Below are 23,448 nucleotides of genomic sequence, written 5' to 3'. Positions count from 1 at the left end.
TAGAGTTAGAGACTGAAGTCAGGGTTTCCTGTACACGTAGGCAAGCCCTCCACCAGCTGATCTATAGCATCAACCCCAAAGATATATTTATTGACACTTGGCCAGAAGATTCCTTTTATTTTTCTGCCTTTCACTGACTTCATAGACAAATCGCTTCCTTCCTCTAATTCTCATGTAAATAATTGACTTCTGGGCCGATTTAGCTGGGAGCCCAACAGGGCCGTCCATAGCACTGCATCTGTTCTCTAGGCCAGCTCTTTAGTATTTAGAACACTGTGGCCCAGTTCCCACACTGCTTCCTGGCTTCTCTGTGGTTGAGTGAAATTCCCCAGGTTTGCATGCCTAAGCACAAATTTCAGTTACCTAGTGTAAGCATTACAGGGGCCTTAGGGGTGGATTCCAAAGGGCTTTCTAAGCCTGTGTATAGAAGATAAAGGCCCCCTTTTATACACATGTGTACACTGAAGATAAAGAGCTGTTAACTTGTTTTTAAACTCATAGGCAGGGACACCTGGGGAAGAGGAGAGGCTGGCTGGTGGTTACAGGATTCCCTTTATTCAGCAGGTTGCACCCTTGTGTTGTGTGTCTTAACTGCTACCTGACACCAGGCAAAATGAGAGCTCACAGCTCTGTCTGGATCCAATCTGGGTGGAGACCGCTGTCTGCAGAATAAAAAAAAGAGATTGGTTTCTGTTTAATAACTGTCAGTTAAGAGCCTATGGTTTATAGCCAGATAACTCAAAGCATTTGAAAACTGTTTACCCCATACCCTTCACTTTGCTTTTCTGCATCAAGAGAAACTCATGGGAAAGGAGCAACTAGATTATTTGTATACTTGTGTGATTTAACCCTTCACTCTTGACTTTACGTCTTCATCTTTATCTTCCGCAAGCAAGACTGCACAATGGTTGCTGGTGTGCCAGGCATTGTGTATGTGTCCCAGTTGTGGAGGAGGAAGAGGGTGGCAGTTGACTCTCTTGGGGCTTTTCCCATTAGGAACACAAGTTTTTCAAAACTTAATTCCTATGAGCTCACCTAGATACAAAAACGTCAGGGGTCCTCCCACCTCTGCACTGGGAAGAACAGTGGAAAGGAAGTTGGCTCTGGGGAGCCACGGCATCTGGGGTCTGCAGAAGCAGACTAGCTATCACGGGCAGGGAGCCCTTCCAGGGCAAATGGCTAGCAGTTAACTCCTGGCAGTAATTGAGCCTCAGGGAATTTAAGTAAATCTCCTTTTCATTTTATAATAAAGAAGAGTCAGGTGGAAATTATTTGATTAACTAAAGGTCACACTCACCTTTTGGTAACATAGCTCTACAGTTTTAATAGTATGTAGGTTGCATCTATAAAGATGGCCCAGTACAACTAACCTAGCTGAAGACAGCCCTCTTTAGTAACCCAAGTTCACTCTGAAACAAGTGGCTCACGCTAGGCTGCTCAGGTGCATCTGAACCTGTTATCTGAAACAGATTGTGTTTAATCACATAGTTTATCGATGTAATGGTCGTCCAGCTGTTACTATCCCTAGTTTTGTATGGTACAGCAGGCATCATAAGTAAGTTGTATAAAATCAACATCCAGACCAACACAGGATGCTTATGGACCAGATGGACCTGCACATTCTGGAGCCACACAACGTCAGTGCAATCTGGAAGTTTTCTAGGTTGATCCATAGTGCATCCGTGAGAAAGACTGAGACCTTCAGAGAACCACTGACCTGCCAGGGGTCATGGCTGTGCTACTGATAACCCAAGAACCCAGAACTCTCCACTCCTAGGGAAAAGGACCATGAGAAGAGTAAAGGCTGCCAAACAATTGCAGGGAAACAGGCTTCTAACTCTCTGGGTTGGTTTTATTGTGCATAAGATGGCTCTGATGGTACCCAGTTCATGAGGTTAGCTGAAGACTTAAGTTCCCTGAGGATATATCCGATTAATCAGTATCCAACTTAGCCCTATACCAAATAGTAAAGCTAGATATTTTTACTATTATAGTAGTACATAAATAATATATAGAATAATGTTTAAATAATACTATATATTGCCATTATAGATATGTTACTATTATAGTATTATATAGATAATATATAGTAATAAATAATACTATATATTACCATTATAGATATTTTTGCTATTTCTTCCTTTGATCACTGTAACCACTGACATGGTTTGTATCCGTACTGTTTTTGCTACAGCTGCTTCAATTATTTATACTTCTTGTTGTAATTTGCCTCTTAAATTGCTCCTGGGATGTGTGGGACTAAGATTTATTACATTCTATTACATTAGTCTTAAAACTTTCATTTATTTAATGTATTTTTACTGCGTTCAGACACTCACATACTGTTCATTTGCTTTATGGCTACATTTCAAGTAATGCAGTACTATTATATTTTATTATTTTTGTTTTGACACTAAAGATGGCTCAGAGGATACAGCATTTACTATACAAGCTTGGCATGGTGACTTTTAACCTCAGAAGCCATGTAAAGGGTAGAAGAAAAGAACTAATTCCACAACATTGTCCTCTGACCCCACACACATTTTCTGAGAGCTGCTGCCACCCTCTCAACGCACATGTTATACACACACACACACACACACACACACACACAATTATAGTAACTTTCAAGATTTTATTTGTAAATTTTACATATACTATGAACAGCCACAATGTGTGTGTAGTTGGCATGGACCCGTAGGTGCTGGGTTATGTAGGCCCAGGCATCCTTCTATTTGGTTAAGCCTGTAGGTTTCCTCTTTCTCTAGGTGTGGAAGGTAAAAACTGGAACAGAGAAGAGCACACACCACACTTCTGTCTTGACTCTTAACTGGATGGGTTGTGGGAACCGCTGTCAGAGGTGTAGCATTCCTTGCAATCTGCTTGTCAGGAAACACATATACAAAGAATGTTTTTTTTGTTTTTTGCTTTCCAACAGAAGTCGACTCAAAGCCTCCAGAGAAGTAGAATCTGTAGACCTCCCAAACTGCCACCTCATTAAAGGAATCGGTATGTATGAGAAGATGTGGCTGGTCCCGGTGCCTTTTGGTGCCCGCTGGTGGTGCTGTGTATGTTTTTACTGCCATTCAGCCATTTTTAGTGCAGCTCATTTGATCAATAGGCACTTCTCCCACCCATCCCTTTTTGATCTTAAGTTTCCTGTATTTCTTCTTTCTTAGGCTCATTCATTGCGCATATGTTTATTTTTTAATTATTTTTGGGTTCCCATAGGGACTTCTTTGAGTTGTGTTTGTACAGTTGAAACTTTACATGGCCCCAGCAGTCTGTCTTCCCAATGGTGGGAATTTGGAAGGAAGGTATATTCTGCATAAGCAAGAATGGTATTAATATTGCTGACCATCCTGCTACCAAGATCTGGTCTTATCCCTGATATATAATTGATCCTTACTTCTATTTATTGGAAACAGCAACAGCTATAGTGCGTTAGTCACTTGTCTGATGCTGTGAGTCACCATGACCAAGGCAACCTCTATGAGAAATCATGAAATTGGGGCTTGCTTACAGTTTCAGGAAGTTCGTCCATGCTTCTCTGCTAGGAGCACAGAAGCAGGCAGACAGGCACGCCTCTGCAGCAGTAACTGAGATCTCACATCTGACCCACAGTTTTCAGGCAGAAAGGCTAGGCCTGCTTTTGAAACTTCAAAGCCCACCCCCCAGTGACCCACCTCCAACAAAACCATACCCACTTCAACAAAGCCATATCTCCTAGTCTTTTCCAGGCAGTTTTTCTAGCTGGGGCGCAAGCATTCAAACGTACAAGCTTATGGAAGCCATTGTCATTCAAAACACCAGAAGCAGCAACAGCAAACTCTTCTTATTTAATTTTCTCAGCTGTGAACACAGACGAGAGAGCAAATATCCTGGGTGGGCCCTGACCTCTTGACTCTATGTAGAATACACCAAAGTGCCTGAGTCTCAGCAGCAGCATATTTCCCAGGATTTTTGCTTATTTTTGTTAACATTTAAAACATCTGTGTGGCATGAGCACTGAGGGGAAGATAAAATTTCTCCATGTGATTCTGTAGATTTGATTCAAGAGGTGGGTAGAACGTTTGTTGTAAGATGTAATGCAACCTACTGTTAACTTTGCGGTCTGAAGTGTTTAGCTGTCCAGCTGAATTCTTTAGTAGACTAAATTAAGATGGCTTAAGTTTCCATCTCTATTTTTTGTCATTCCTTGTAGTTAATTCTGCATGTACTAGTCTTAGAAGTAAGAACACATGTTAACACAACTTGGCAAGAGCAATTCCCCATGTGGTCTTGTAACTCAGCAAGGCTTGTGAATTGAACTATAGTGCCCAATCACATTCCTCTTTAAAAGGTAAATACAGATGTGTGTGTGTGTGTGTGTGTGTGTGTGAGAGAGAGAGAGAGAGAGAGAGAGAGAGAGAGAGAGAGAGAGAGAGAGAGAAGCTTTTGTCTGCACAGACTCTGAGGGCCTACCCACCCTTTCTCTACACATTCCTTCAGGGCAGAGTCCCTGTCTTGTTGGCATTTAATTTTGCCATTTACCAAAGTCCCCCAGGGCTTAGTAGATTCTTAGTAATTACTATTAACTTATCAATGGGTGATAGAAATGCTGGGTTTCTTAAAGGCAGCTCATGGTTTAATTAGAGATAGACAGATGTCAGATCATCGTTTCCTCTTCTGGCACTACTACACACAGCAGCATAAACATGGCCAAAGCTTGGTCTTCCTGCTAGTTACTGATATTGTTGAGTTTGTAACTGAAGTGAAGGTTTTTAAACTTGAAAACTCTCAACTCTTTCTTTAGAATACTTTAAAAGATGTAATATGGAAGTAAGCAACACTATCTCCCTTCCAGCCTTATAAGACAGCATTTGGCCATGGGTGAGACTGTTGAATTGTTTTTAAACAAAATCTGTATTACACAGAACTGCCCTGCTCCTTATAGCCAGGAACAATGTTAAATACATTTTGAATACTTCCAGTTTCACTTAATCCTATGCTTTGGCCACTTATATCCAGATATTTACCTTCCTTTTTTAACAAATTTTAACACTATTGTCTGTGAAAAGTTCATATGAACATTATGTATTCAATACAAGTGGTAAATAACACGATCCTCACCAACCCTCATTCTTTCACAGAAATAACTCTAGAGATAACCCTGTTTCCTTTCCCCTGTTATCCTTAGTGAATACGCAGGCAAATACATACATGACTGTTGTCACAAATGGCATTTGAGCGAGCTGTTGTTCTTCCTGCTCTGTTCTCTCTATTCCTGAATGGTGTGAGTAGTTCTATGTATTGACACATGTATATCTATCTCTTAGTTGTGTACACATGCCTGTGTGTGTGTGTTTACACATTCACAGGTACATGTGTTCAAAGCTGCATGTGTGTGCAGAGGCATATTGGGTGAGCATTCGTGTGCATCAATGTGGGTGCTGTAGGACAACCCTAGCTAGTGATTTTAGGTGCTGTCCACTTTGATTTTCTTCCTTTAATTTATTTTATTTTTGATATTTTTTAATTAGATATTTTCTTTATTTACATTTCAAATGCTATCTACTTTCCTCATTTCCCATTGGAAAACCCCCTATCCCATCCTCCCTCCCTCTGCTCACTAACCCACCGACTCCCTCTTCCCTGTCCTGGCATTCCCGTACACTGGGGCAACAATGAGCCTTCACAAGACCTTCTCCAAACTTGACCAGATAATCGGTCTTCATTTTGTTTTGAGACAGTATCTCTCATTTGACTAACCAGGATCAAATTCAGGTCTTTATGTTTGCAAGGCAAGCACTTTTCCAGATGAGCTCTCACCTTAGTCCTACTACCTCAGGGTTGCTTTCCTTGATGCTGTTTTGTTTATTTGTTATTTGAACCAGAGTCTCACTATGTAGCCCTAGAACTCACTGTATAAACCAGGCTGGCCTCAAACTGCTTGTTGATTTTAATGTTTTTATTGCCAATGATTTATTTACTAAGTCTCTTTTAAATGTACATTTGACACATTGTAAGGCCTTTTATTTCTTTGAATTTTTTAAATTTATGTGTATAAAATGCAGAGTTTATCATTTTCACCTCTGAAGTGTAAAATTCAGTAATGAATGGGGAGAGGAAGACAGGGAAGCTGCAGTTGGAAAATTTTTAAGAATTGTGTGTATAAAATGCAGAGTTTATAATTTTAACCATCTGAGGTGTAAAATTCAGTAATGAGTGGTGGGGGGGGCATGCAAAACTGCAGTTGGGATGTGATATATAAGAGAAAAATAAACAAAAAGGAACAAGCCTATTTCATTATTAGTGATGAATTATTCTCTATGCCAGGCTAACCTGGAACTCACTGTAACTCAGGCTGACCTTGATTCATAGCAATCATAATGTTTTCGCCTCAAAAATGCTACTATTACAAGTATGTGTTGGCATTTTGTGTAGTCTGTTGTAGAACGTGCCACATTTGTTTACCCATTGGGTTGCTAATTATAATCCCTTACCTTATAATTTCCTGTTCAGATTACAGAGTATTTCCCAAAGGAATCTCATCTTGATCATATCAATTTAGCAAAGGAGTTTCACAGACTACCTCAGAAGCCAAAAAGGCCTTAGGGTGTTTATTTTGATTTAAAAATGAAGAAATATCTTATGTAGAATAGCATCCTGTATTGTCAGGATATAGGAAAGGGCTTCTTCACTTTTATACTTTTCATCAGATTTCCCCAAATATCTCAAAATCAATAATAGTAGAGGTAAAACATAGTGAAACACCATGTAAATATGGCCACAAGGGAGTTCTTTATATAAAAGGGATTTTTTTTTTTTGGTTTATTTGTTTGATTGAGGATAAAGGAGAAAAAGAAGAAAAAAGGAGAAAACAAAAGATTAAAGAAAAGGTAAAGATATGGAAATAGGGAAAAAGAACTAATATTAAACTAAAGAACAAATTGAGAAAACAGATAACTGGTCAACCTTCCAACCTATCCAGAAGGGGAATTGTGAATAAGATTTCCATTGCACTCTTTTGTCAAAAATATTACAGAGTTACCTCAGCATACAAAACAGACTAATTTTTTAAAGACTTATTTATTTTATTTATATGAGTACACTATAGCTGTCTTCACTTTCAACAGAAGAGGGCATTGGATCCCATTACAGATGGTTGTGAGCCACCATGTAGTTGCTGGGAATTGAACTCAGGACCTCTGGAAGAGTAGTCAGTGCTCTTAACCACTTAGCCATCTCTATAGCCCACATTAATTTTTAATATGCCATATGTGAGTAGTAAAGCTTAATTATGAAACACAAACTTAAAGTAATATAACTGACTTTCTCCTGTTTGGTCACAGTATATAAGGACCATAAAACAAATCTTTGTTTGCCAAATATATCAGACATATAGATTTCAGATTTTTTTTTTAATTTTTTGAATGGTAAATGTTTATTCTTCTTTGGCCTGCAATATTATAGTTTATACATATATGTATTCTGTAATAATTAAGTCAAATGAATCAGATTTCCATCTTCTCATATACTATCACTACTAAATATTGAACTTCTTTAAATTTTGCCCTTTTTGTGATTTTAAAGGACCTGCCTAGTCGGTATAGACTGAACTTACCCAATTGTGCTAGAGAAGATCAGTACGACTTCCAAGCAGTTTTTGATATGAATTATTCAGCCTGTCATTCCCTGTCCCTGATCTACCTAGCATCTAGTGACCTCTGTTAAAGTCTCTATTTCTGTGTGACAAACATTTTGCTTTTTAGCTTCCACAACTGAATAAGAACAGGTTAGTACCACCAACTTACTAAGAACAGGTTACCATATATCCTTCTGAGCCTGGATGGTCTGACCATGTAACACTGTCCAGTTATAACCATATTACTACAAATGAAAAGATACTGTCTTTTGCATGTTTGTTTTCATAGTATAGAAAGTGTTTTGTTTGTTTTTTTTTTATTTTGGATAGCTCCAGCTGGTTTTATAGTTGCTATTGCTATTGTTTGCTTGTTTATTTATTTACCTCAACCTGGCCTCAAACTCATCGTTTTTCTACCTCAACCTCTTGAGTGCTGTGATTATAAGTATGTGACCCCACAGTTGACAAGATTTCACACTTTTGTAGCAGAATAATATTCTAATATAACTACAAATGGGGACTAGTAACTTTATTATGTCTAGTAAAGCATGGGTTGATTGATTCTACATCTTAGTAGCTGCAAATGATCCTACAATAAGCACACCTTTATTTAATGACTTTATTTCCTTGGAATTCTACCCAGTAGAGGGATTGTTAGATCTCACATATTTTGTTTCAGTTTTTTATGAACCTCTACACTCTTATCCACAGTGACTGTAGTATTTATACTCAACACATACACATGCACACACACACACACACACACATACAGGGAGGAGAGAGAGAGAGAGAGAGAGAGAGAGAGAGAGAGAGAGAGCAGGAACAGCAAAAGCACCAGCAACAGGTAAGACTCCCCCATAATCAGCATCCTCATTTTTGGTTCCTTTAATTAGAGGCATTCTTTTTTTATTGGATATCTTCTTAATTTACATTTCAAATGTTATCCCCATTCCAAGTTCCCCCCACCAGATAGCCCCTATCCCATCCTCCCTCCTCCTACTCCTATAAGATTATTCAAAGACCCACCCCACTACCACTACCACCCCCACTCTCGATGCCCCTACACTGGAGCATCCATCGAGCCTTCATAGGATCAAGGACCTCTCCTCCCATTGATGCCTGATAAGATAATCCTCTACTATATTTGCAGCTAGAGCCATGTGTACCCCTTGGTTAATAGCTTAGTCCCTGGGAGCTCTGGGGGCTCTGGTTGGTTGATAATTGTTCTTCCTATGAGGCTGCAAATCCCTTTAGCTCCTATAGTTCTTTCTCTAACTCAATTAGAGGCATATCTAACAGGGGTGAGATATATCTTACCATAGTTTTGACTTGCACATCCTTACTAATTAGATATTCTACTTTTTTGTTGACTCTTTGTGTGTCTTCTTTCAATAAATGTCTACTTGAGACATTTGCCCACTCTTCAGTTGGGTTTCATAATTTGGTGTTTGGTATGGTTTTGCTGTTGCATTTTCTGAGTTCTTTATGCATTTTTTCTATTAACCCCTTGTCAGATGAACAGTGGATGCACAGGTTCTGCTCTTTGGATATTCTCTTCACTCTGCTGATGAAGCTCTTAGACAAATCAGTGGTTATCATTGCTTTTGCATTTGTATGTCTGTGAATAGATCCTTAACGGAGAAACTGTTGTCTTTAGGAAATGTTTCAATTTTTGGTAATCATTAATGAAGTACCATCAGGTTGACAAGACTGTTAATGCCACCTGTTTATAATCACCTGTTTATAAGTCCAAACAGCACAAGTTCACATCAAGAAAAGCAAGTTATCTGGCTTACCAAAGAGTTTTCTCTGAAGATCTTCTGCTGGTCTTTATTCTTTATGTCTTTATGTCTTATTCTTTATGTCTTTATGATTTCTCATGGGTTCTGTCACCTCTTCTTCATTGCTATTTTCATAGTCTCCTAATCCTAGCTCATTCTCCAAATCCTGGATGGTTCTCATGCTATTTCTCCTTCTCGCTGCCTTCCAGATATTTAAGAGGAGTGCCCAGACTCAGGCCCCAAAGCCAGGCTGACTGTATTTCTGTTTTATTTTTAATGAAGAGAGTTCTAGAAATGAGGGTTTTGCCTGAGTTGCAAATAATCCAGCATCTTACTTTGTGCTGCCTCCTGGCAGGAACATGCAAAGGACCCTCAGGACTGGTCTTGCCAGCGCCTGGAGACATCTCTGAAGGCTGTAAGACAAGTGTGGGAGGCTGGGTCACTGAACTCGTTGGTTCCTTTTGCTATCGAGTTAATAATTGTCACATTATCAAACAGCCCTTGGCTCTGTGAAGACCACCTTCTGTGAGTTTCAGTCTCACAGAAGACAATAGGGCACAAGCAGACACATTACCGGACAAACTGCCAAATGTGTTCCTGTTCCAGCTCACTGGGATGGAGCGTGCCTCTGAGGAAAACAAGCCCCGTAGCGTTTGTATTCTGAACAGCCGTCTGTCTGCATTTCTGACCTTTATGTGGTGATGTGTGTGAGCTGCTGTCTGGAATTGGAGAGAAGGAGGAAATATGTCACCTATGCCCCCTCTCCTGAAGTGTTTAATGCCTCTGAGGCTCTTCAGCAGCTAACAGAGCGGAGAAGATGAGTGATTAGAGGCACATTTGGGATACATTTTTAGATCTAATTACAATTGTGTTTTTTTCCTCTCTCATTTGCTTTTGCCCTGTGGTTAGAACACAGCATGTGAGCGTTTGTTGAGTGCCATGCTCATGATCTGTAATGGTTAATAAAACTTGTGGATATAAATATTGACAGTAGTTGCCTATCAAATGGTCTTTGATTACAAGGAATAAGGGTGCTGGACCAACATCCCTATGTACATAAAATCACATTTTTATGATAGGCACAATAGTAAGGATGAACTTTTGGGGAAACTTTAGTAGTTGTGCACATGACACTAATCTATGCAAGAGTAGAAACTCCTTTCTGCTAGTGCTCTGTCTTCCTCTCGCACAACACACACACACACACACACACACACACACACACACACACACCCCGCAGTGCTACCTTTATCATTACTGGAAATGAACTCTTGGTAAGTTTTTAAAGTATTTTATATGTATAAATGTCATAACTCATATTATAATGTCTTTCTGGCTTAATGAGTAATAGACATTTACTCCATAGCATACAGGATGCACCTTCTGTGGCTAAGAAAGTTAGTTTACAACTTACTGCATTTTTAAGCTCTTTCTTGTCTATACTATAGGCAAGCTTTTACATACTGACAATTTAGCACAATACCAGCATCTATGTAATACAGTGTGTAATGCGAAGAACTGGTTAGGTTAAGCATAATTTAAGATTCAAAACAATTTTATTTTCCAGAGTTATAGCCTAAGACAAAGTTTTCAATTTCTCAGTTGCTCTTCTCCAAAGCTGCCCTCCGCCCCATCCCCCTCCCCCTCTCCCTCTTTCCTCCTTTCTTCCTTCCCTCCCTCCCCTCCCCCTCACTCTTACTCTCTATTAGTTTTGGATTTAGAGCGTTTACCATTTATGCTACAATCTACCTATATAAAAAAAGACACTGGCAAGTTCCAAACCATGAGAAACAGATTTATATCCTCTTTTTTCTTTTTATGACACATAAGAATCGAAGGCCCAAAGATTGCATATAACTTGCAAATTATTTTTCAGTGTGGTATCTTTTTTTTTCCTAAGCGATTGACATATGGGTCAGAGAAGTGAATCAAAAATTCAGAGAGAGGCAGGGTGGGTGGTATAGGCCTGTAATCCTGAAACTTGGGAGGCAGAGGCAGATACAGATGCAGAAGGAATATCACAAGTTCAAGGCCGCCTTGGTCTAATTTGAGAATTTCAGACTAACCTGAGCTAAGGAAGAGGTTTCTTTAGGTTTTTCTATTATGTGATAGTCTGGCAGAGGTCAAATGGTAGATCCGATGACTGCTTTTCTCACTGTCATTCAGGGGCAAGGGCTAAATGAAGTAATAAAACTGTCTCCAACATATTGTTTTTGGTTTTGTCCACGATTGCAACCTCATTTGCTGCCATTTCACTACAGCAGAGAGTAGGAAAAGAATATACATAGATTTTTTTAAGAAAAATTTATTTTGCCCAGTACTTGTGTTTATCTTTTATCCTAATGTCCTATTGACCTGGACTTAGACACGTGGCCATCAGTGTCAGCAAGAAGCCGTGGTGCCCATGTTGCCTGGTATCTGTTGCTAAGAAGGAACCAGAAAAGTGTGTGGCCCGAAAAACCACTGGGCTTCTCTGACACAGATGGTAGACAGTTGCTGAAATAACAAGAAACAGAGAAGTGTGAAGCCAAGGAACATCTGGCCTTCTCTGACACAGACAGACAATTGCTGAAGCAAGAAGAAGCGTTAAAAGCAGATGTGCTAAATGAGAAGAATGCCCAGAGAGAGGTTTTTAAAGGAGGTTTTAAAGAAAGGTTCAATATTGGAATTGATGATGATTTTAGTAAACACAATAATGTGGGAGAAAACCTCAAATTTGGAGTTACCCATGACTAAATTTACAAAGTGAAATGTATCTATCCTTCATTCATGTTGAGTTATCATTGTGTGGAAGTCAGAGGACAGTTCGGGAGAGCAAGTCCTATAGATACCAGGCTCATATAATTTAGCTGTCTGACAAGCTCTACCCACTGAGCTATCTAGTTGCCCAAGTGTGATGTTTTTAGAGAAAAACCACATTTTTCTAACAGAAAGTTCACTAAATAATGGGCTGATAACTTGTAGGTCACACTGAAAGACTCCAATTTCCAGTTGGAGAGTGATTGATTGGTTGATTGATTGATTGAGTTCCAATTTGCTTAACCTTTCAAAGACCCCCCATCTATATATAAAGTATGAGAAAATAACTCTGCTTCTCAGTGTTCTAAAATTATGTAAGATTATGAAAATTGCTTACAAATAGCTCATAGTTTGTAAACATTGAATTGCATTCGCAACTATCACTACTGATCTTGCTTGAGAGAGGAAGCTTTCTCCTGCAGACATTACTGCATTTAGGGTCATCATTGACAATGATATGAGATAGTAAAAACCTGTTGTGATAGTAATGCCAGACAAAAACATGGGCAAGTAGATTCAGAAAACATCCCACAGTGTGAAAGACATGAACATCAATTTCCTCACCAAAACTGGGCCGTAGGATAAACAGGAGGTTCAATGTGGCTGAAATGAGGTATCATTTGAAGTTGTCTCCGTTATTAATACACTACTTGTTACTTGTGGGAAATTGCCTCATTATCTTATGAAGAATTTATTCATTTAGTTATGCATGCATTTAGCTTTAGGTATGGTGACTGAGCACAGACCCACTCAACCAAGCACGGATTCTCTTACAAACCTATACCAGTTGCCTGTAGAAAACATGCAAAGCAGAAAGGGTAAATCAGGAAACAAGTCACTCTTCATTCTCCCACTCAAGAAACAGTGGGGATGCTATTGTCATCCTTTTTTATGTGTATGAATTTGTACACATTGAAGTTACATTTTCTGAAATGATTTTCAGGGGGAAAATATTAATTAATTGACTTTCTACTACATGGATAAAGAAAAAAATACCCAGACTAGAATTGTATGCATGTGTGTGTGTGTGTGTGTATGTGTGTGTGTGTATGAACATGAGTATGGACCACCTGTGGCCAATGATAACTAACTTCTAAACTCCTAAATGTATTTAAATATTGTGAGTCTCTCTCTTCTTTTTTTTCCATTCAAGCATGGACATCGTAGATGATATTAATAACATAGCCACCAATGCCAGAGGTTGAACATACCAAAATGTCTGGTGATTCTTAGACATTTGGGATTTATCACAGATCCTTACATGATCTGCTTTAAACCAAGGACCCTTGTCACAGAAAGTTCTCATCTGACTAGGCACAAGCCATTTTTCAATGCACAGAACTTCAGCACAGCCACCGGTTCCTGAAACCTATCTATGGCCCTTCAGGAACCCAGCTAGGGTCTCTCCTCACCACAAGAACATGCTTAAGTGTCTTTGTATAAGCCTTCCTTCTGAAGACCAGGCAGAAAGGTCACTGTTATAAACTAAACTTTATTCTGTTCTTAATTATGTTTTGCTTTTGTGTTCTAAATCAGAGCAAAGGATACTGGGGGTGGGGACCACCCGTGGGCAGAGTCATGAGTCAAGACCAGATGGTGACATAAATGCTGTTTTTATTTTGACAGTATAGAAATATTCTCAGCCGTAACCTTTGGAGTGGTCTTAAGGATGAAGATTGAATCTTGTGGACTGAAAGAATGTGTCATGATTTAGCTTAATATGAGCCATTTTTATCCTTTTCTTGTGTTTGGATCTCTATTATCTGTCTGTGAAATGTGTACAGTGAGGCCGTGGGGAAGGTCTTCTGTCTAATTATTTGCTATACTGTGTGGAGGGTACCTTGGACAGTCAATAACAATCAATAGTAATTGTAGCCTGGCTCAGAGACTGGAGTCAGAAGCTATAGGGTGCATAGGTCCATAGTACTTTTCATTAATTTTCTTTTGCTAGTTTTTCTATAATTTTAAGATTAATTTAGAAGCTGTGTCTGCTTATGAGAACAAAATAGCCACTGTTTCTTTTCTTTCCCCCCCCCCTTTTTTTTTGAGAGAGAGAGACAATGTAATCCCAGGTGTTTTCTCTCTGTTAATGAGAAAAATGTCTTTTTGCTTCAGATTGAATGAGCAGAGCGGGGGACAGCAGATTTGCATGGTTAAATGACTGTGGGCCCTTCCTTGTGGAAGTAATATTCCCCTGTTGTCAATTACTTCTATCCAGACATCTGGATGTTTACCCTAGAAGTGTGCAGATGTCAACTTGTTCTGTATCGTACTTGGAAATGTGGTGATAACTTGACTTTGATTTGAGTAAACATAAAATATCTAGCATTTAAAGTCAGAAGTTCACTGTAGGAAAGAGTTTAGACTGACGTTTATTAAAAACAATGGTGCCTTGGAAAAGAAATTGGAACCATCCCTAAAGAAATAGACACTTAGATAAAGTAAACAAAGCTAAAGTTACGCTTTCTTAAACCAATAGCACAGTTTGATAATGCTATTTATCTCTCCCTTCAACTCACAGAAACTGGAGCTGAGGACATTGACGTTCTACCCAATGGTCTGGCTTTCTTTAGCGTGGTGAGTGCCATCTTTTTGTCCCTTGTGCAGTCAGGGACAGACAGGGCCATTAATTTAAACCCATAGAGTAGAAACAGATTTTAAACTTCTCGTCTCTCAATGTAAATTCTGAGAAAAAGACAGGTCAGGCTGGGTAGGGAAATGTCCTTAAGCGTTTCTGAGGGTAGGTAGAGGTGAAAGTCTTAGTGACTGATCAATTGTCTTTTGTCTCCCAGTTGCATTGCACTAGAATGTTCCAGTTCAAACTGACTTTTTTAAACATGTTATCTCAAAAGTTATCTGAGGCTTGGGGAGATGACTCATCTTATGCTGCTTCCCTGCAAGCCTAGGACCTGAGTTTCCATTCCCTGAACCCAGGTCTAAAATAAAAAGGCAAAAAAGAACGCAGCAATGGACACTTGTAATCACAGCACTGGAGGGATTCAGAGGCCAGAGAACCCCAAGTTCACTGAGATATCCTTGCTCAAAAATAAAATAAAGTGGGGAGATCTGGGAAGATGGCTCAGCTGGTAAAGGTGCTTGTTTCCAAGCCTGAAGGTAGGTGCGTGTAATGTGCACAATGCACATAATGGAAAGAGAAAAACTGACTTCCACAAATTGTCCTCTGACCTCCACCTGTGTGCGCGCACATGCACACACACACACACACACACACACACACACACATCATTGTGGTTATAGACACTACCAGTATGCTATTTCCAATACAGCATCTATCCTTGCCACTCTATGCTCCATTTTAAGCACATTCAATTTTGTATTCATATGTGCTACTTATTTCCTATCCACCAATTTCCACAAACTATGGCCCCTGCTTCCTCCCCACAATAGCTCATCCTGAGGGAAAACTTTGCAACTATGGTTATTCATACACTCTCTTTTGCTGAAGAATTACTATATGTTGATGAATAATTGACCTTCTGGGTATCTGACAGAAAGTCTTTCAGACTCATTGTCTATGTGCTTCTGACACACAGAGTGTATAGATGGAAGGCAATCGAGTGCTTCTGATTCCATTTTCCTGACTTGGGCAGAAGTCAGAGCCTTTCATATCTTCCTCATCCAGTTTCTTTGAAGGAAGAAGTATCGGACTCCATAGCCTGCCTGCACTTATTCTTTCCTTCTCAGCAGCCATTCTCGTGAGGCTCTGAGACTCAGGAGAGAGAGACGGAGAAACATGGAGATGCATTAGAAGAGACACACAATACCATTAAAATAATTACTGGACTTACAAGAAAGGCCAGCGCACTCGACACAGAAGAGATGGAAGGCTGGAGCACTATGCAGGCTCCTGATGGTTCTTATGTGAAGAACTCTGAGCAGCTGGATGGGCCACTGGTGCTAAAAGAAATGCTGTGGTCTTCAGAAGGGGCAATAACATTTATAGTTAACTCCCAAAACAGACAGTGTTAAAGGAAACCTTCAGTTGTCTATGCAGAATGAATTAGGGCACTTGCACAGTAGAGCTCTAGGTTTACTATGAAGACTGTCTATGGGAAAGACCACGGGGTTGCTGGTCAGAAATACTCATTACTGGAGAGGCCATGAGCCTGAATAAGGAAGGAGAGAATGGCACTGTGGGCTTTGGTGGTGATGCTTATAATCTGTTTTTGCAAGGATATATTCTTGGACATTCAGAACTTAACTATTTCAAGATTTTTACTTCCAAAAGAAATGACTTTGAACAAGAGGAAGTAAATGCTGAAATCCCCGGCCATTTAAGCTTATGACATTTTTTTCTGTTATCAGCCATTGATAATTTGGCTTTCGTTAGTTTTCATTTACTCCAGGATGTCTCTAACACTCCACTGCACATAAACCCTTCTAAACAAAGAGTACTTACATCTTGGGGAGTGTGGGGGCATGACTTGTTTTGGTTTCTAACACAAAAACTCTCCTAAACCACCCTATTCCCCCCATAAAAATCCTGGGTTTTAGAGGCATCACAAAGCTGACATGTTTGATAATCAGCAAGGTGACACAGAGTAGACTAGAACAGAGAAAGGTGACTATATATTGCATTGCTGGAGTGTCTCCTTAAAAGGATGGCAATGGTGGGTTTTATGTTTTGTGTACTTTGATGCAATTAAACATAAAACAAAGCTTTAAAGCAGAGAAATATGGAAATAACTGAAGGTGTTACTATAGTTATGCATAGTGATCACCCTCTCGTAACGCAGCCTGATGATGGAGTCACACTACTGTTAAGTGGCATGAGTCAAGAAAGAAGATTATTAGCTGCTGAATAGGGCTATCACGAAGTACTGGCAGAGCTGTAATTTATTCTGCTTATTGGGCCAGAGAGCATGAAAGTAGGCAGTTGTAGATAGTCCTTAAAAATTAAGAGTTTCCTCTTCTGTCCATTTTTGTGCCTAAAAGTCTTTGTGTTTTTATTGCACCCTTAAATTTACACAAAATATAGTAAACTGAATATGGTAGTGAATTCACATAAAGTTGTTATCTTATCGTCCTTAACGTTTTTCTTAAGAATAGAAGAAGTAGTCTGCATTTTATAGTCAACCAGGCAATCCAAATCATCTCTGTAAATGCCGCAATAACTATTTATACAATTCAATACTCACACTTGATTAAAAGTTCCAAGCAAGCTAGAAATAAGAGGAATTCCCAGAAACCAACATCAAACATCATTCTTAATGGCAAAACATGAGCTGTGTTTCCATTAATGTTCAAGAGGAGGGAAAGGCTCTGTACCCCCAAAATATTACCCACCCACTGGAGTTCCTAATAAACTAACACAATAAGAAAAGGGAACATGGGGAAGAAACCAAAAGACTAGAGGTCTTATTTTCAGATAATGTTTTTGTAAACAACCTAGAGAGGATGTTACTAATAAGAGAAGATTTGGGTTCAAAGTGAACATCTAAAATATTAGGGCTTTCCCCATGCTGTACAAAAGACCAAGAAATTAACTGTGCTCCACTCAGGCAGAGATACTTTAGTGGTGATTAAGGAGTGCTATCTTAGAGGGGAGACACTGGTACCAGAAGGACTACCAGAATGGTATGGGACATGAAAAGAATAAAATAGAGTGCCCCAAACAGACCAGTGTGAAAGCAGTGATCCAGGGACAGGTAATGGAGACACCCTGAGAGATGGGAGAAAGGATGGGTTATTTGCCACATTCCCGGTCCTAGGATTTAGTAAGAAATAGAAAAGGGTCCTAGCTTGAATTCCTACCAGTGTGGTCAACATGTCTGATGGTGATAGAGACACGGGGCAGTGGGGAGTACTGACTCTTGTGTGTGTGGCATCATGCTGTCACTTGGAAAAGGAGCTGAGATCTCTCTGGTTAGGGACATTACCCAGAATTCAGGTGCATGAAAGTGTAAATCTTGTCCATAAGCTGAGAAGAGGCTTTCAGACAGCAAGAATGGTGTACAAGCCCTGGGGCTTGAGTAAGCTAGCTGGACAGAAGACAGTGGCAGCATCCTCTGCCATGCTACCTACAGCGAAGCTGCTTACATAGGTATCACTACAGATCCATGCCAACGGCACTGGGGAGGTAGAGGAAGGCAAGCTAGGAAGAGGGGGATAGGCGAGGTCAGGACAGTTGATCCTACTTGGATGGGGGAGGGAAACATTTCTGAGCAGGCATATCTGGGAGTAAATCCTGGCTTGAGAACATGTTTGCTTATTGCAGAGAATCATGAAGCCTTGATGCCTAAGACATTGTAGGTATGGGAGAAGGACATGGGGTGAAGAGAGAGATGGGCATGGGAGATAGGGAGGGTGAGAAAGGACCATCACACAGGCCCTTCAAGCCATCTTAAATCTCCCCTTCTAATCAGACCGAGTTGGGGAGCATTAGCGATTTTGGTTAAAGGTGTGTCATAATCTGTCACAACAATCTGGATGCAGAGGGAACATATATGATCAGGAAGTAAGGGCAGAAGCAACAGAGCCATTTCCCAAGTCCTCAGTGTCAACGAAGGTAGCCGTGGAGGGATGGAGTCATCTACCCATGTCTGTGTGAGGCATATTCTTTCAAGATAACACCAACAGGTTTTGCAGACCAGATCTCAGGCCTTCCAGCCTTGTGCAGAGTTCTGGCATGGGATGGGGGAGTTTCCACTGTCCCGACCCCCTGCTCTACCTGGCATCTCTCAGTCCACCGCCTATTGATAACCCTTCAAGAGAACAAAGAGCTGTCTGTCAGAGCTCTACAAAATTATCTATTGTTCAGATGTCTCCTTTTGTTCTGTTTCCTTTTGTGTTCCTGGCTTTCTGTCCCACCTTTCCTTTGTGTTTGTGGCTCTATGCCTCTAACTTTAACTGAAGTTGCTACTTATAATTCATGTAGAGTAGACACCTAATTCAAGAACATACTTAAGAGTTTGTGTCTAATTTTTCCTCCCACTGTTTCCAAAGGGCCTCAAGTTTCCAGGGCTCCACAGCTTTGCACCAGATAAGCCAGGAGGGATACTGATGATGGATCTCAGAGACGAGAAACCGAGGGCGCTGGAGTTAAGAGTCAGCTGGGGCTTTGATTTGGCCTCATTTAACCCACATGGCATTAGCACTTTCATAGATGATGGTAAGAGCTGATGATTTGCCAAGGTGAAGAAATCGCAGGGCTTTATGGATGGCTGTGGGAAGTAACCCTCTCCCCCGCGCCCCCCCCCCACTGGAAGAAGTCAATGACCCCATGAAACAAGCCTGTGTTCTTCCTACCAATAGCTTGTTCATATGTCTCCTAAGCTGCATGTTGACGTATCTAACAGTAACAACCAAAGGTCTTAGATTTCCAGACTTTTTCATATTGCTCCGATCACTGCATTAAAAAGAGCTTTATCTCCAAATGAGTCTATGAATGTGTTAGGCATGAATTCTGTATATAGAGTGTGGGCCACTCCATCTTAAAGGTCAGGGAACCAGTGACCAGCACTAACACCGGGTCAGTGGGAATGGGAAGGACCAGCCAGAGGAATGATCTGTTTGGGCGTTGAACAGCTTGTAGCTTCAACCTTCCCTGCCCATGCTGCAATGGCAGTGCCTGCCCACGGGTTCTGTGTATGTGTCTTATAACGTAGAAAGTTAGAAACGCTCTGTTCTTTGCAACCTTTAGATGATACAGTTTATCTCTTTGTTGTGAACCACCCGGATTTCAAGAGCATGGTGGAAATTTTTAAATTTCAAGAAGAAGAAAATTCTCTGTTGCACCTGAAAACCATTAAACATGAGCTGCTTCCCAGGTACTTACTCTCCCCATTGTTCTCACTTGCCTGCTATGGCTAGCATTTCTATGTACGTGTGTAGGTGTCTGTGTGCGTGTGCATGTGTGTGTGTGTGTGTGCATGTGCATGTCAGTGTGTGCGCGTGTGTGCACGTGTGTCTGTACACGTGTCTGTGTGCGTGTGCGTGTACATGTCAGTGTGTGTGTGTGTCTGTGTGCGTGTGCATGTGCGTGTCAGTGTGTATGTGTCTGTGTAAGTGTGCATGTGCGTGTATATGTGTGTGTCAGTGTGTATGTACATGTGTCTGTGTGCGCTCTGTGTGTGTGTGTGTGTGTGTGTGTGTGTGTGTACTTATGTGTAGATCAGAACAATGTCACTCTTTATAATGATTAGTGTTCTGAACAACCTTTCTTGAGAGATGATGAAATGTCAGACCTCAGGGCGACACTCCTCAGGCCTGGTTTGATAAACTCTACCATTTTTTATGGCCTCATCTCAGATAACTTAGCGGTCAAACACTGGCCTTCCCCGGAGGTGCAGCTTGTCTTCTGAGAGGCTTACATGCTTTATACAAAGCACAGTCATGATAGCCAGGGGTCAAATCCCTGCGGAATTGAGCATCTGCCTTGGAAGGGACCAGTACTAGAAAAATGGCAAGAATATGCAGTCTATAACTACAGAAGACTCACGGAGCCCTCCCAGCCCAGCTTGCACTACGCTCCTGCTTTAAGCTGAAACTTGATAGATACTTTTTAATCTTTAGTTCCCCTATCTAGGTTATAAGCATGTAATGTCCAATCACTCTTCCCCCAAATGTACTTCATAATAAATAGGAGCACGAATACTGATCAGGCAGTGTCTAAACTGTGCAGCTTTTTCAGAAAAAAAAAAGAAAGAAAGAAAGAAAAGAAAAAGCCTACCTTGTAGCTCTGAATTTTTCATTTGACGGAGAAGAAAGCAGCTCTTTCAGAAATTTTTGCATAAGATAATTGGAATTTCAATTTAATAACACCTTTGCCTAACCGGTTAGAAACCGTAATTGTTTTTAGCATATCAGTCTCTCACTTGAAGCGCCGGTCTCCAACCATTTCATCATCTGTCTCTCTGCAAGTGTTTATTGAATGCTTGTTCATTCTGGGCTTGGCAGCTTGGTAAGGCAGGTAGAAATTGAACAGTCAACCTTCGTTTGACGAATGACTAAGCAACGGGCCTTAGAAAAGTCCAGCTGCAGAATAAACGAGGTAGGGAGAGATGGGACTGACAGCGTAATGACAGTCAGGCCCGGGCCAACAGCTCCCTCTTTATAGGTAGTGCATGTGTCAGAAAACATGCATTTAGCTGGGCATGATGGTACACACGCGTAATACCAGGACCAGTGGGTGGTTAGAAGGGCCAGGAGAGGCAGCCTACCCTATAGGAGACCCTGAGCCAAAAAAAGAAAAGAAAAGAAAAGAAAAGAAAAGAAAAAGATAATAATAGGAAAAAACACATTTATTTATTCATTTATTCATATATTTATTGAGATAAGGCCTCATTGTGTAGCACTGTTTCAGCTTCAACTCAAGTTCCTCCTTCCTCTACTTCCCATGTTCTGGGATTACGTGTGAGTCTCTGTACCCGCTAGATCTCTTTCCTTCCTTAAAGGACTGCCATGATTGCCAAAGGCCCTGCCCTCTAGTTCCTGAGGTACTATGTGAAACTGTTCTCGTACAGGTGCCACCATAGTGCATTGCTTCTGGTTCTGGATTATGGTGTGGTTATCGCTTCCCTTTTCTTGGGATAGGGGATTGGAAACTTCCCAAAATGTAAAACCTCTGCTGGGAAAAGCTTGTGAGCATTCATCTAATCTTCTACGTGGAGATCACAGGGCTTGGATTTCCTCTCCCGTGGTATTTTTCTCTTGCAGTGTGAATGACATCATAGCTGTTGGGCCCACCCACTTCTACGCCACCAATGACCACTACTTCTCCGATCCTTTCTTGAAGTATTTGGAGACATACTTGAACCTACGGTGGGCAAATGTTGTTTACTACAGTCCAGAAGAAGTCAAGCTGGTGGCAGAAGGATTCGACTCAGCCAACGGGATCAATATTTCACCTGATAAAAAGTATACAGCCCTTTACTTGGTAGCTCCACTTTTAAATAAATTGTCCCAAAAATCCGAATCCCTTTGGTTTCAGTATACCACTTTTATGTATAACAATATAGTTTGCATATTAAGTAACACTATAATAGAATGATTGGACATTTTAAATATAGGACAAAAAGGAAATATCCCAGGTTTTAAAATGCCTCCTTCGGAACAAAATTTAAAATTATTAATGTCGTTCTATTGACCATATCATTCCATCATAGCAATGATTCTAAACTGGCTTAAGCATTTCTCTGTTGATGGCTATGTAACTTGCGTTTATTTTCTCTCCCCAAACCCTTTCATTCTTCTCATTCTCACCACCACAATACATCCAGTTATTATTTGAAAGTAAAAATTCTCAAAGACATCATTAAAACATCCTGGTTACACTTGAGGATTTTGGACTTCCACAGGAAAAATACCAGTTACTTCACTGTGAATCCTACTTATTTGAATACTTGTATAAAAATTCTGTAGCATGACACCCTATGACTAGACCTCATGTGCATCTTTTTCATGTTAGCCTTAATATATATTGCCCAATTGTTTACCAAAAGTTCTCTCCTTACTTTCATGTGTACAATCACAACTTAAATGAAAGGGTTTTTTTTTTTTTTTCCTGCATTACTGCATTGAACAAGTTAAACTACCACAATTAAAATGGGCTGTGAATTTGACATTCTTTGACAAATCAAGTGCTCTCAATTTGTGATGCAATCTGTCTTTACCCTTTTAGCACAGAAAACAAATATAGATCATTCAAAGCATTTCCAACTGGCCCAGTCTGCCCGATCCAGTCAAATCTCTATTTTCTCTACTTCTAATATTCTCTGTTTGTTGCAGCTTGATTTCAGCCTACCTCCATCTTTGAAACTCTGGCCATTGCCGTCTTTGTACGGTCATCTCCATCTGTGACTGAACATACCCAGTCACGGTTGGACACAGCCAGCCCTTTGATATCAAGCTATTTCTTTCTTCTGATCATTCTGCAGAGTCCAGGTTTCTGTCAGACCAAGGGAGGAGAGGTCTGGCCTGTCACGGTAGCTCCTCACTCCTGTTTCAGTTTCCACACTTCCCATAAGACAGCTAGCTCTTTATGTTGCTGACACCCCTCTGAAGCTCACACCCCTTTGCCCTGCCTCACTGGCTTTCACAAAGCTCCGTCCTCCTGTCTTGTGCAAGTGTCCCCTCCTTTGATGGTCTGTCAGCACCCTGACATTTCTTCAGTCTCTAGAATTGAGCTGTTTTTCATGGTGCTGTTGACTTAGGTGTTCATGAGCACAAACCGGTTTGAACTAGTCAAGGTGTTGGAAATGTTTGAAGAGCAAAGTTATG

General features: G+C 40.4%; 1 protein-coding gene across 1 annotated transcript in view; it reads left to right on the top strand.

Moving 5' to 3' along the window:
- The window catches only part of LOC127678343 (serum paraoxonase/arylesterase 2), a 32,592-nt gene that overhangs the window by 6,186 nt on the left and 2,958 nt on the right, over positions 1-23,448 (top strand). The window contains exons 2-6 of the mRNA XM_052173216.1: positions 2,939-3,009; positions 14,729-14,784; positions 19,174-19,339; positions 19,871-19,997; positions 21,886-22,086. Of these exons, the coding sequence (XP_052029176.1) occupies positions 2,939-3,009; positions 14,729-14,784; positions 19,174-19,339; positions 19,871-19,997; positions 21,886-22,086 (621 nt within the window). The remainder of the gene's footprint in view (positions 1-2,938; positions 3,010-14,728; positions 14,785-19,173; positions 19,340-19,870; positions 19,998-21,885; positions 22,087-23,448) is intronic.

Source organism: Apodemus sylvaticus, chromosome 2 (assembly GCF_947179515.1).
Source record: "Apodemus sylvaticus chromosome 2, mApoSyl1.1, whole genome shotgun sequence".
NCBI classification, from domain to species: Eukaryota; Metazoa; Chordata; class Mammalia; order Rodentia; family Muridae; genus Apodemus; species Apodemus sylvaticus.
This window is presented reverse-complemented; position numbering and strand designations above follow the sequence as displayed.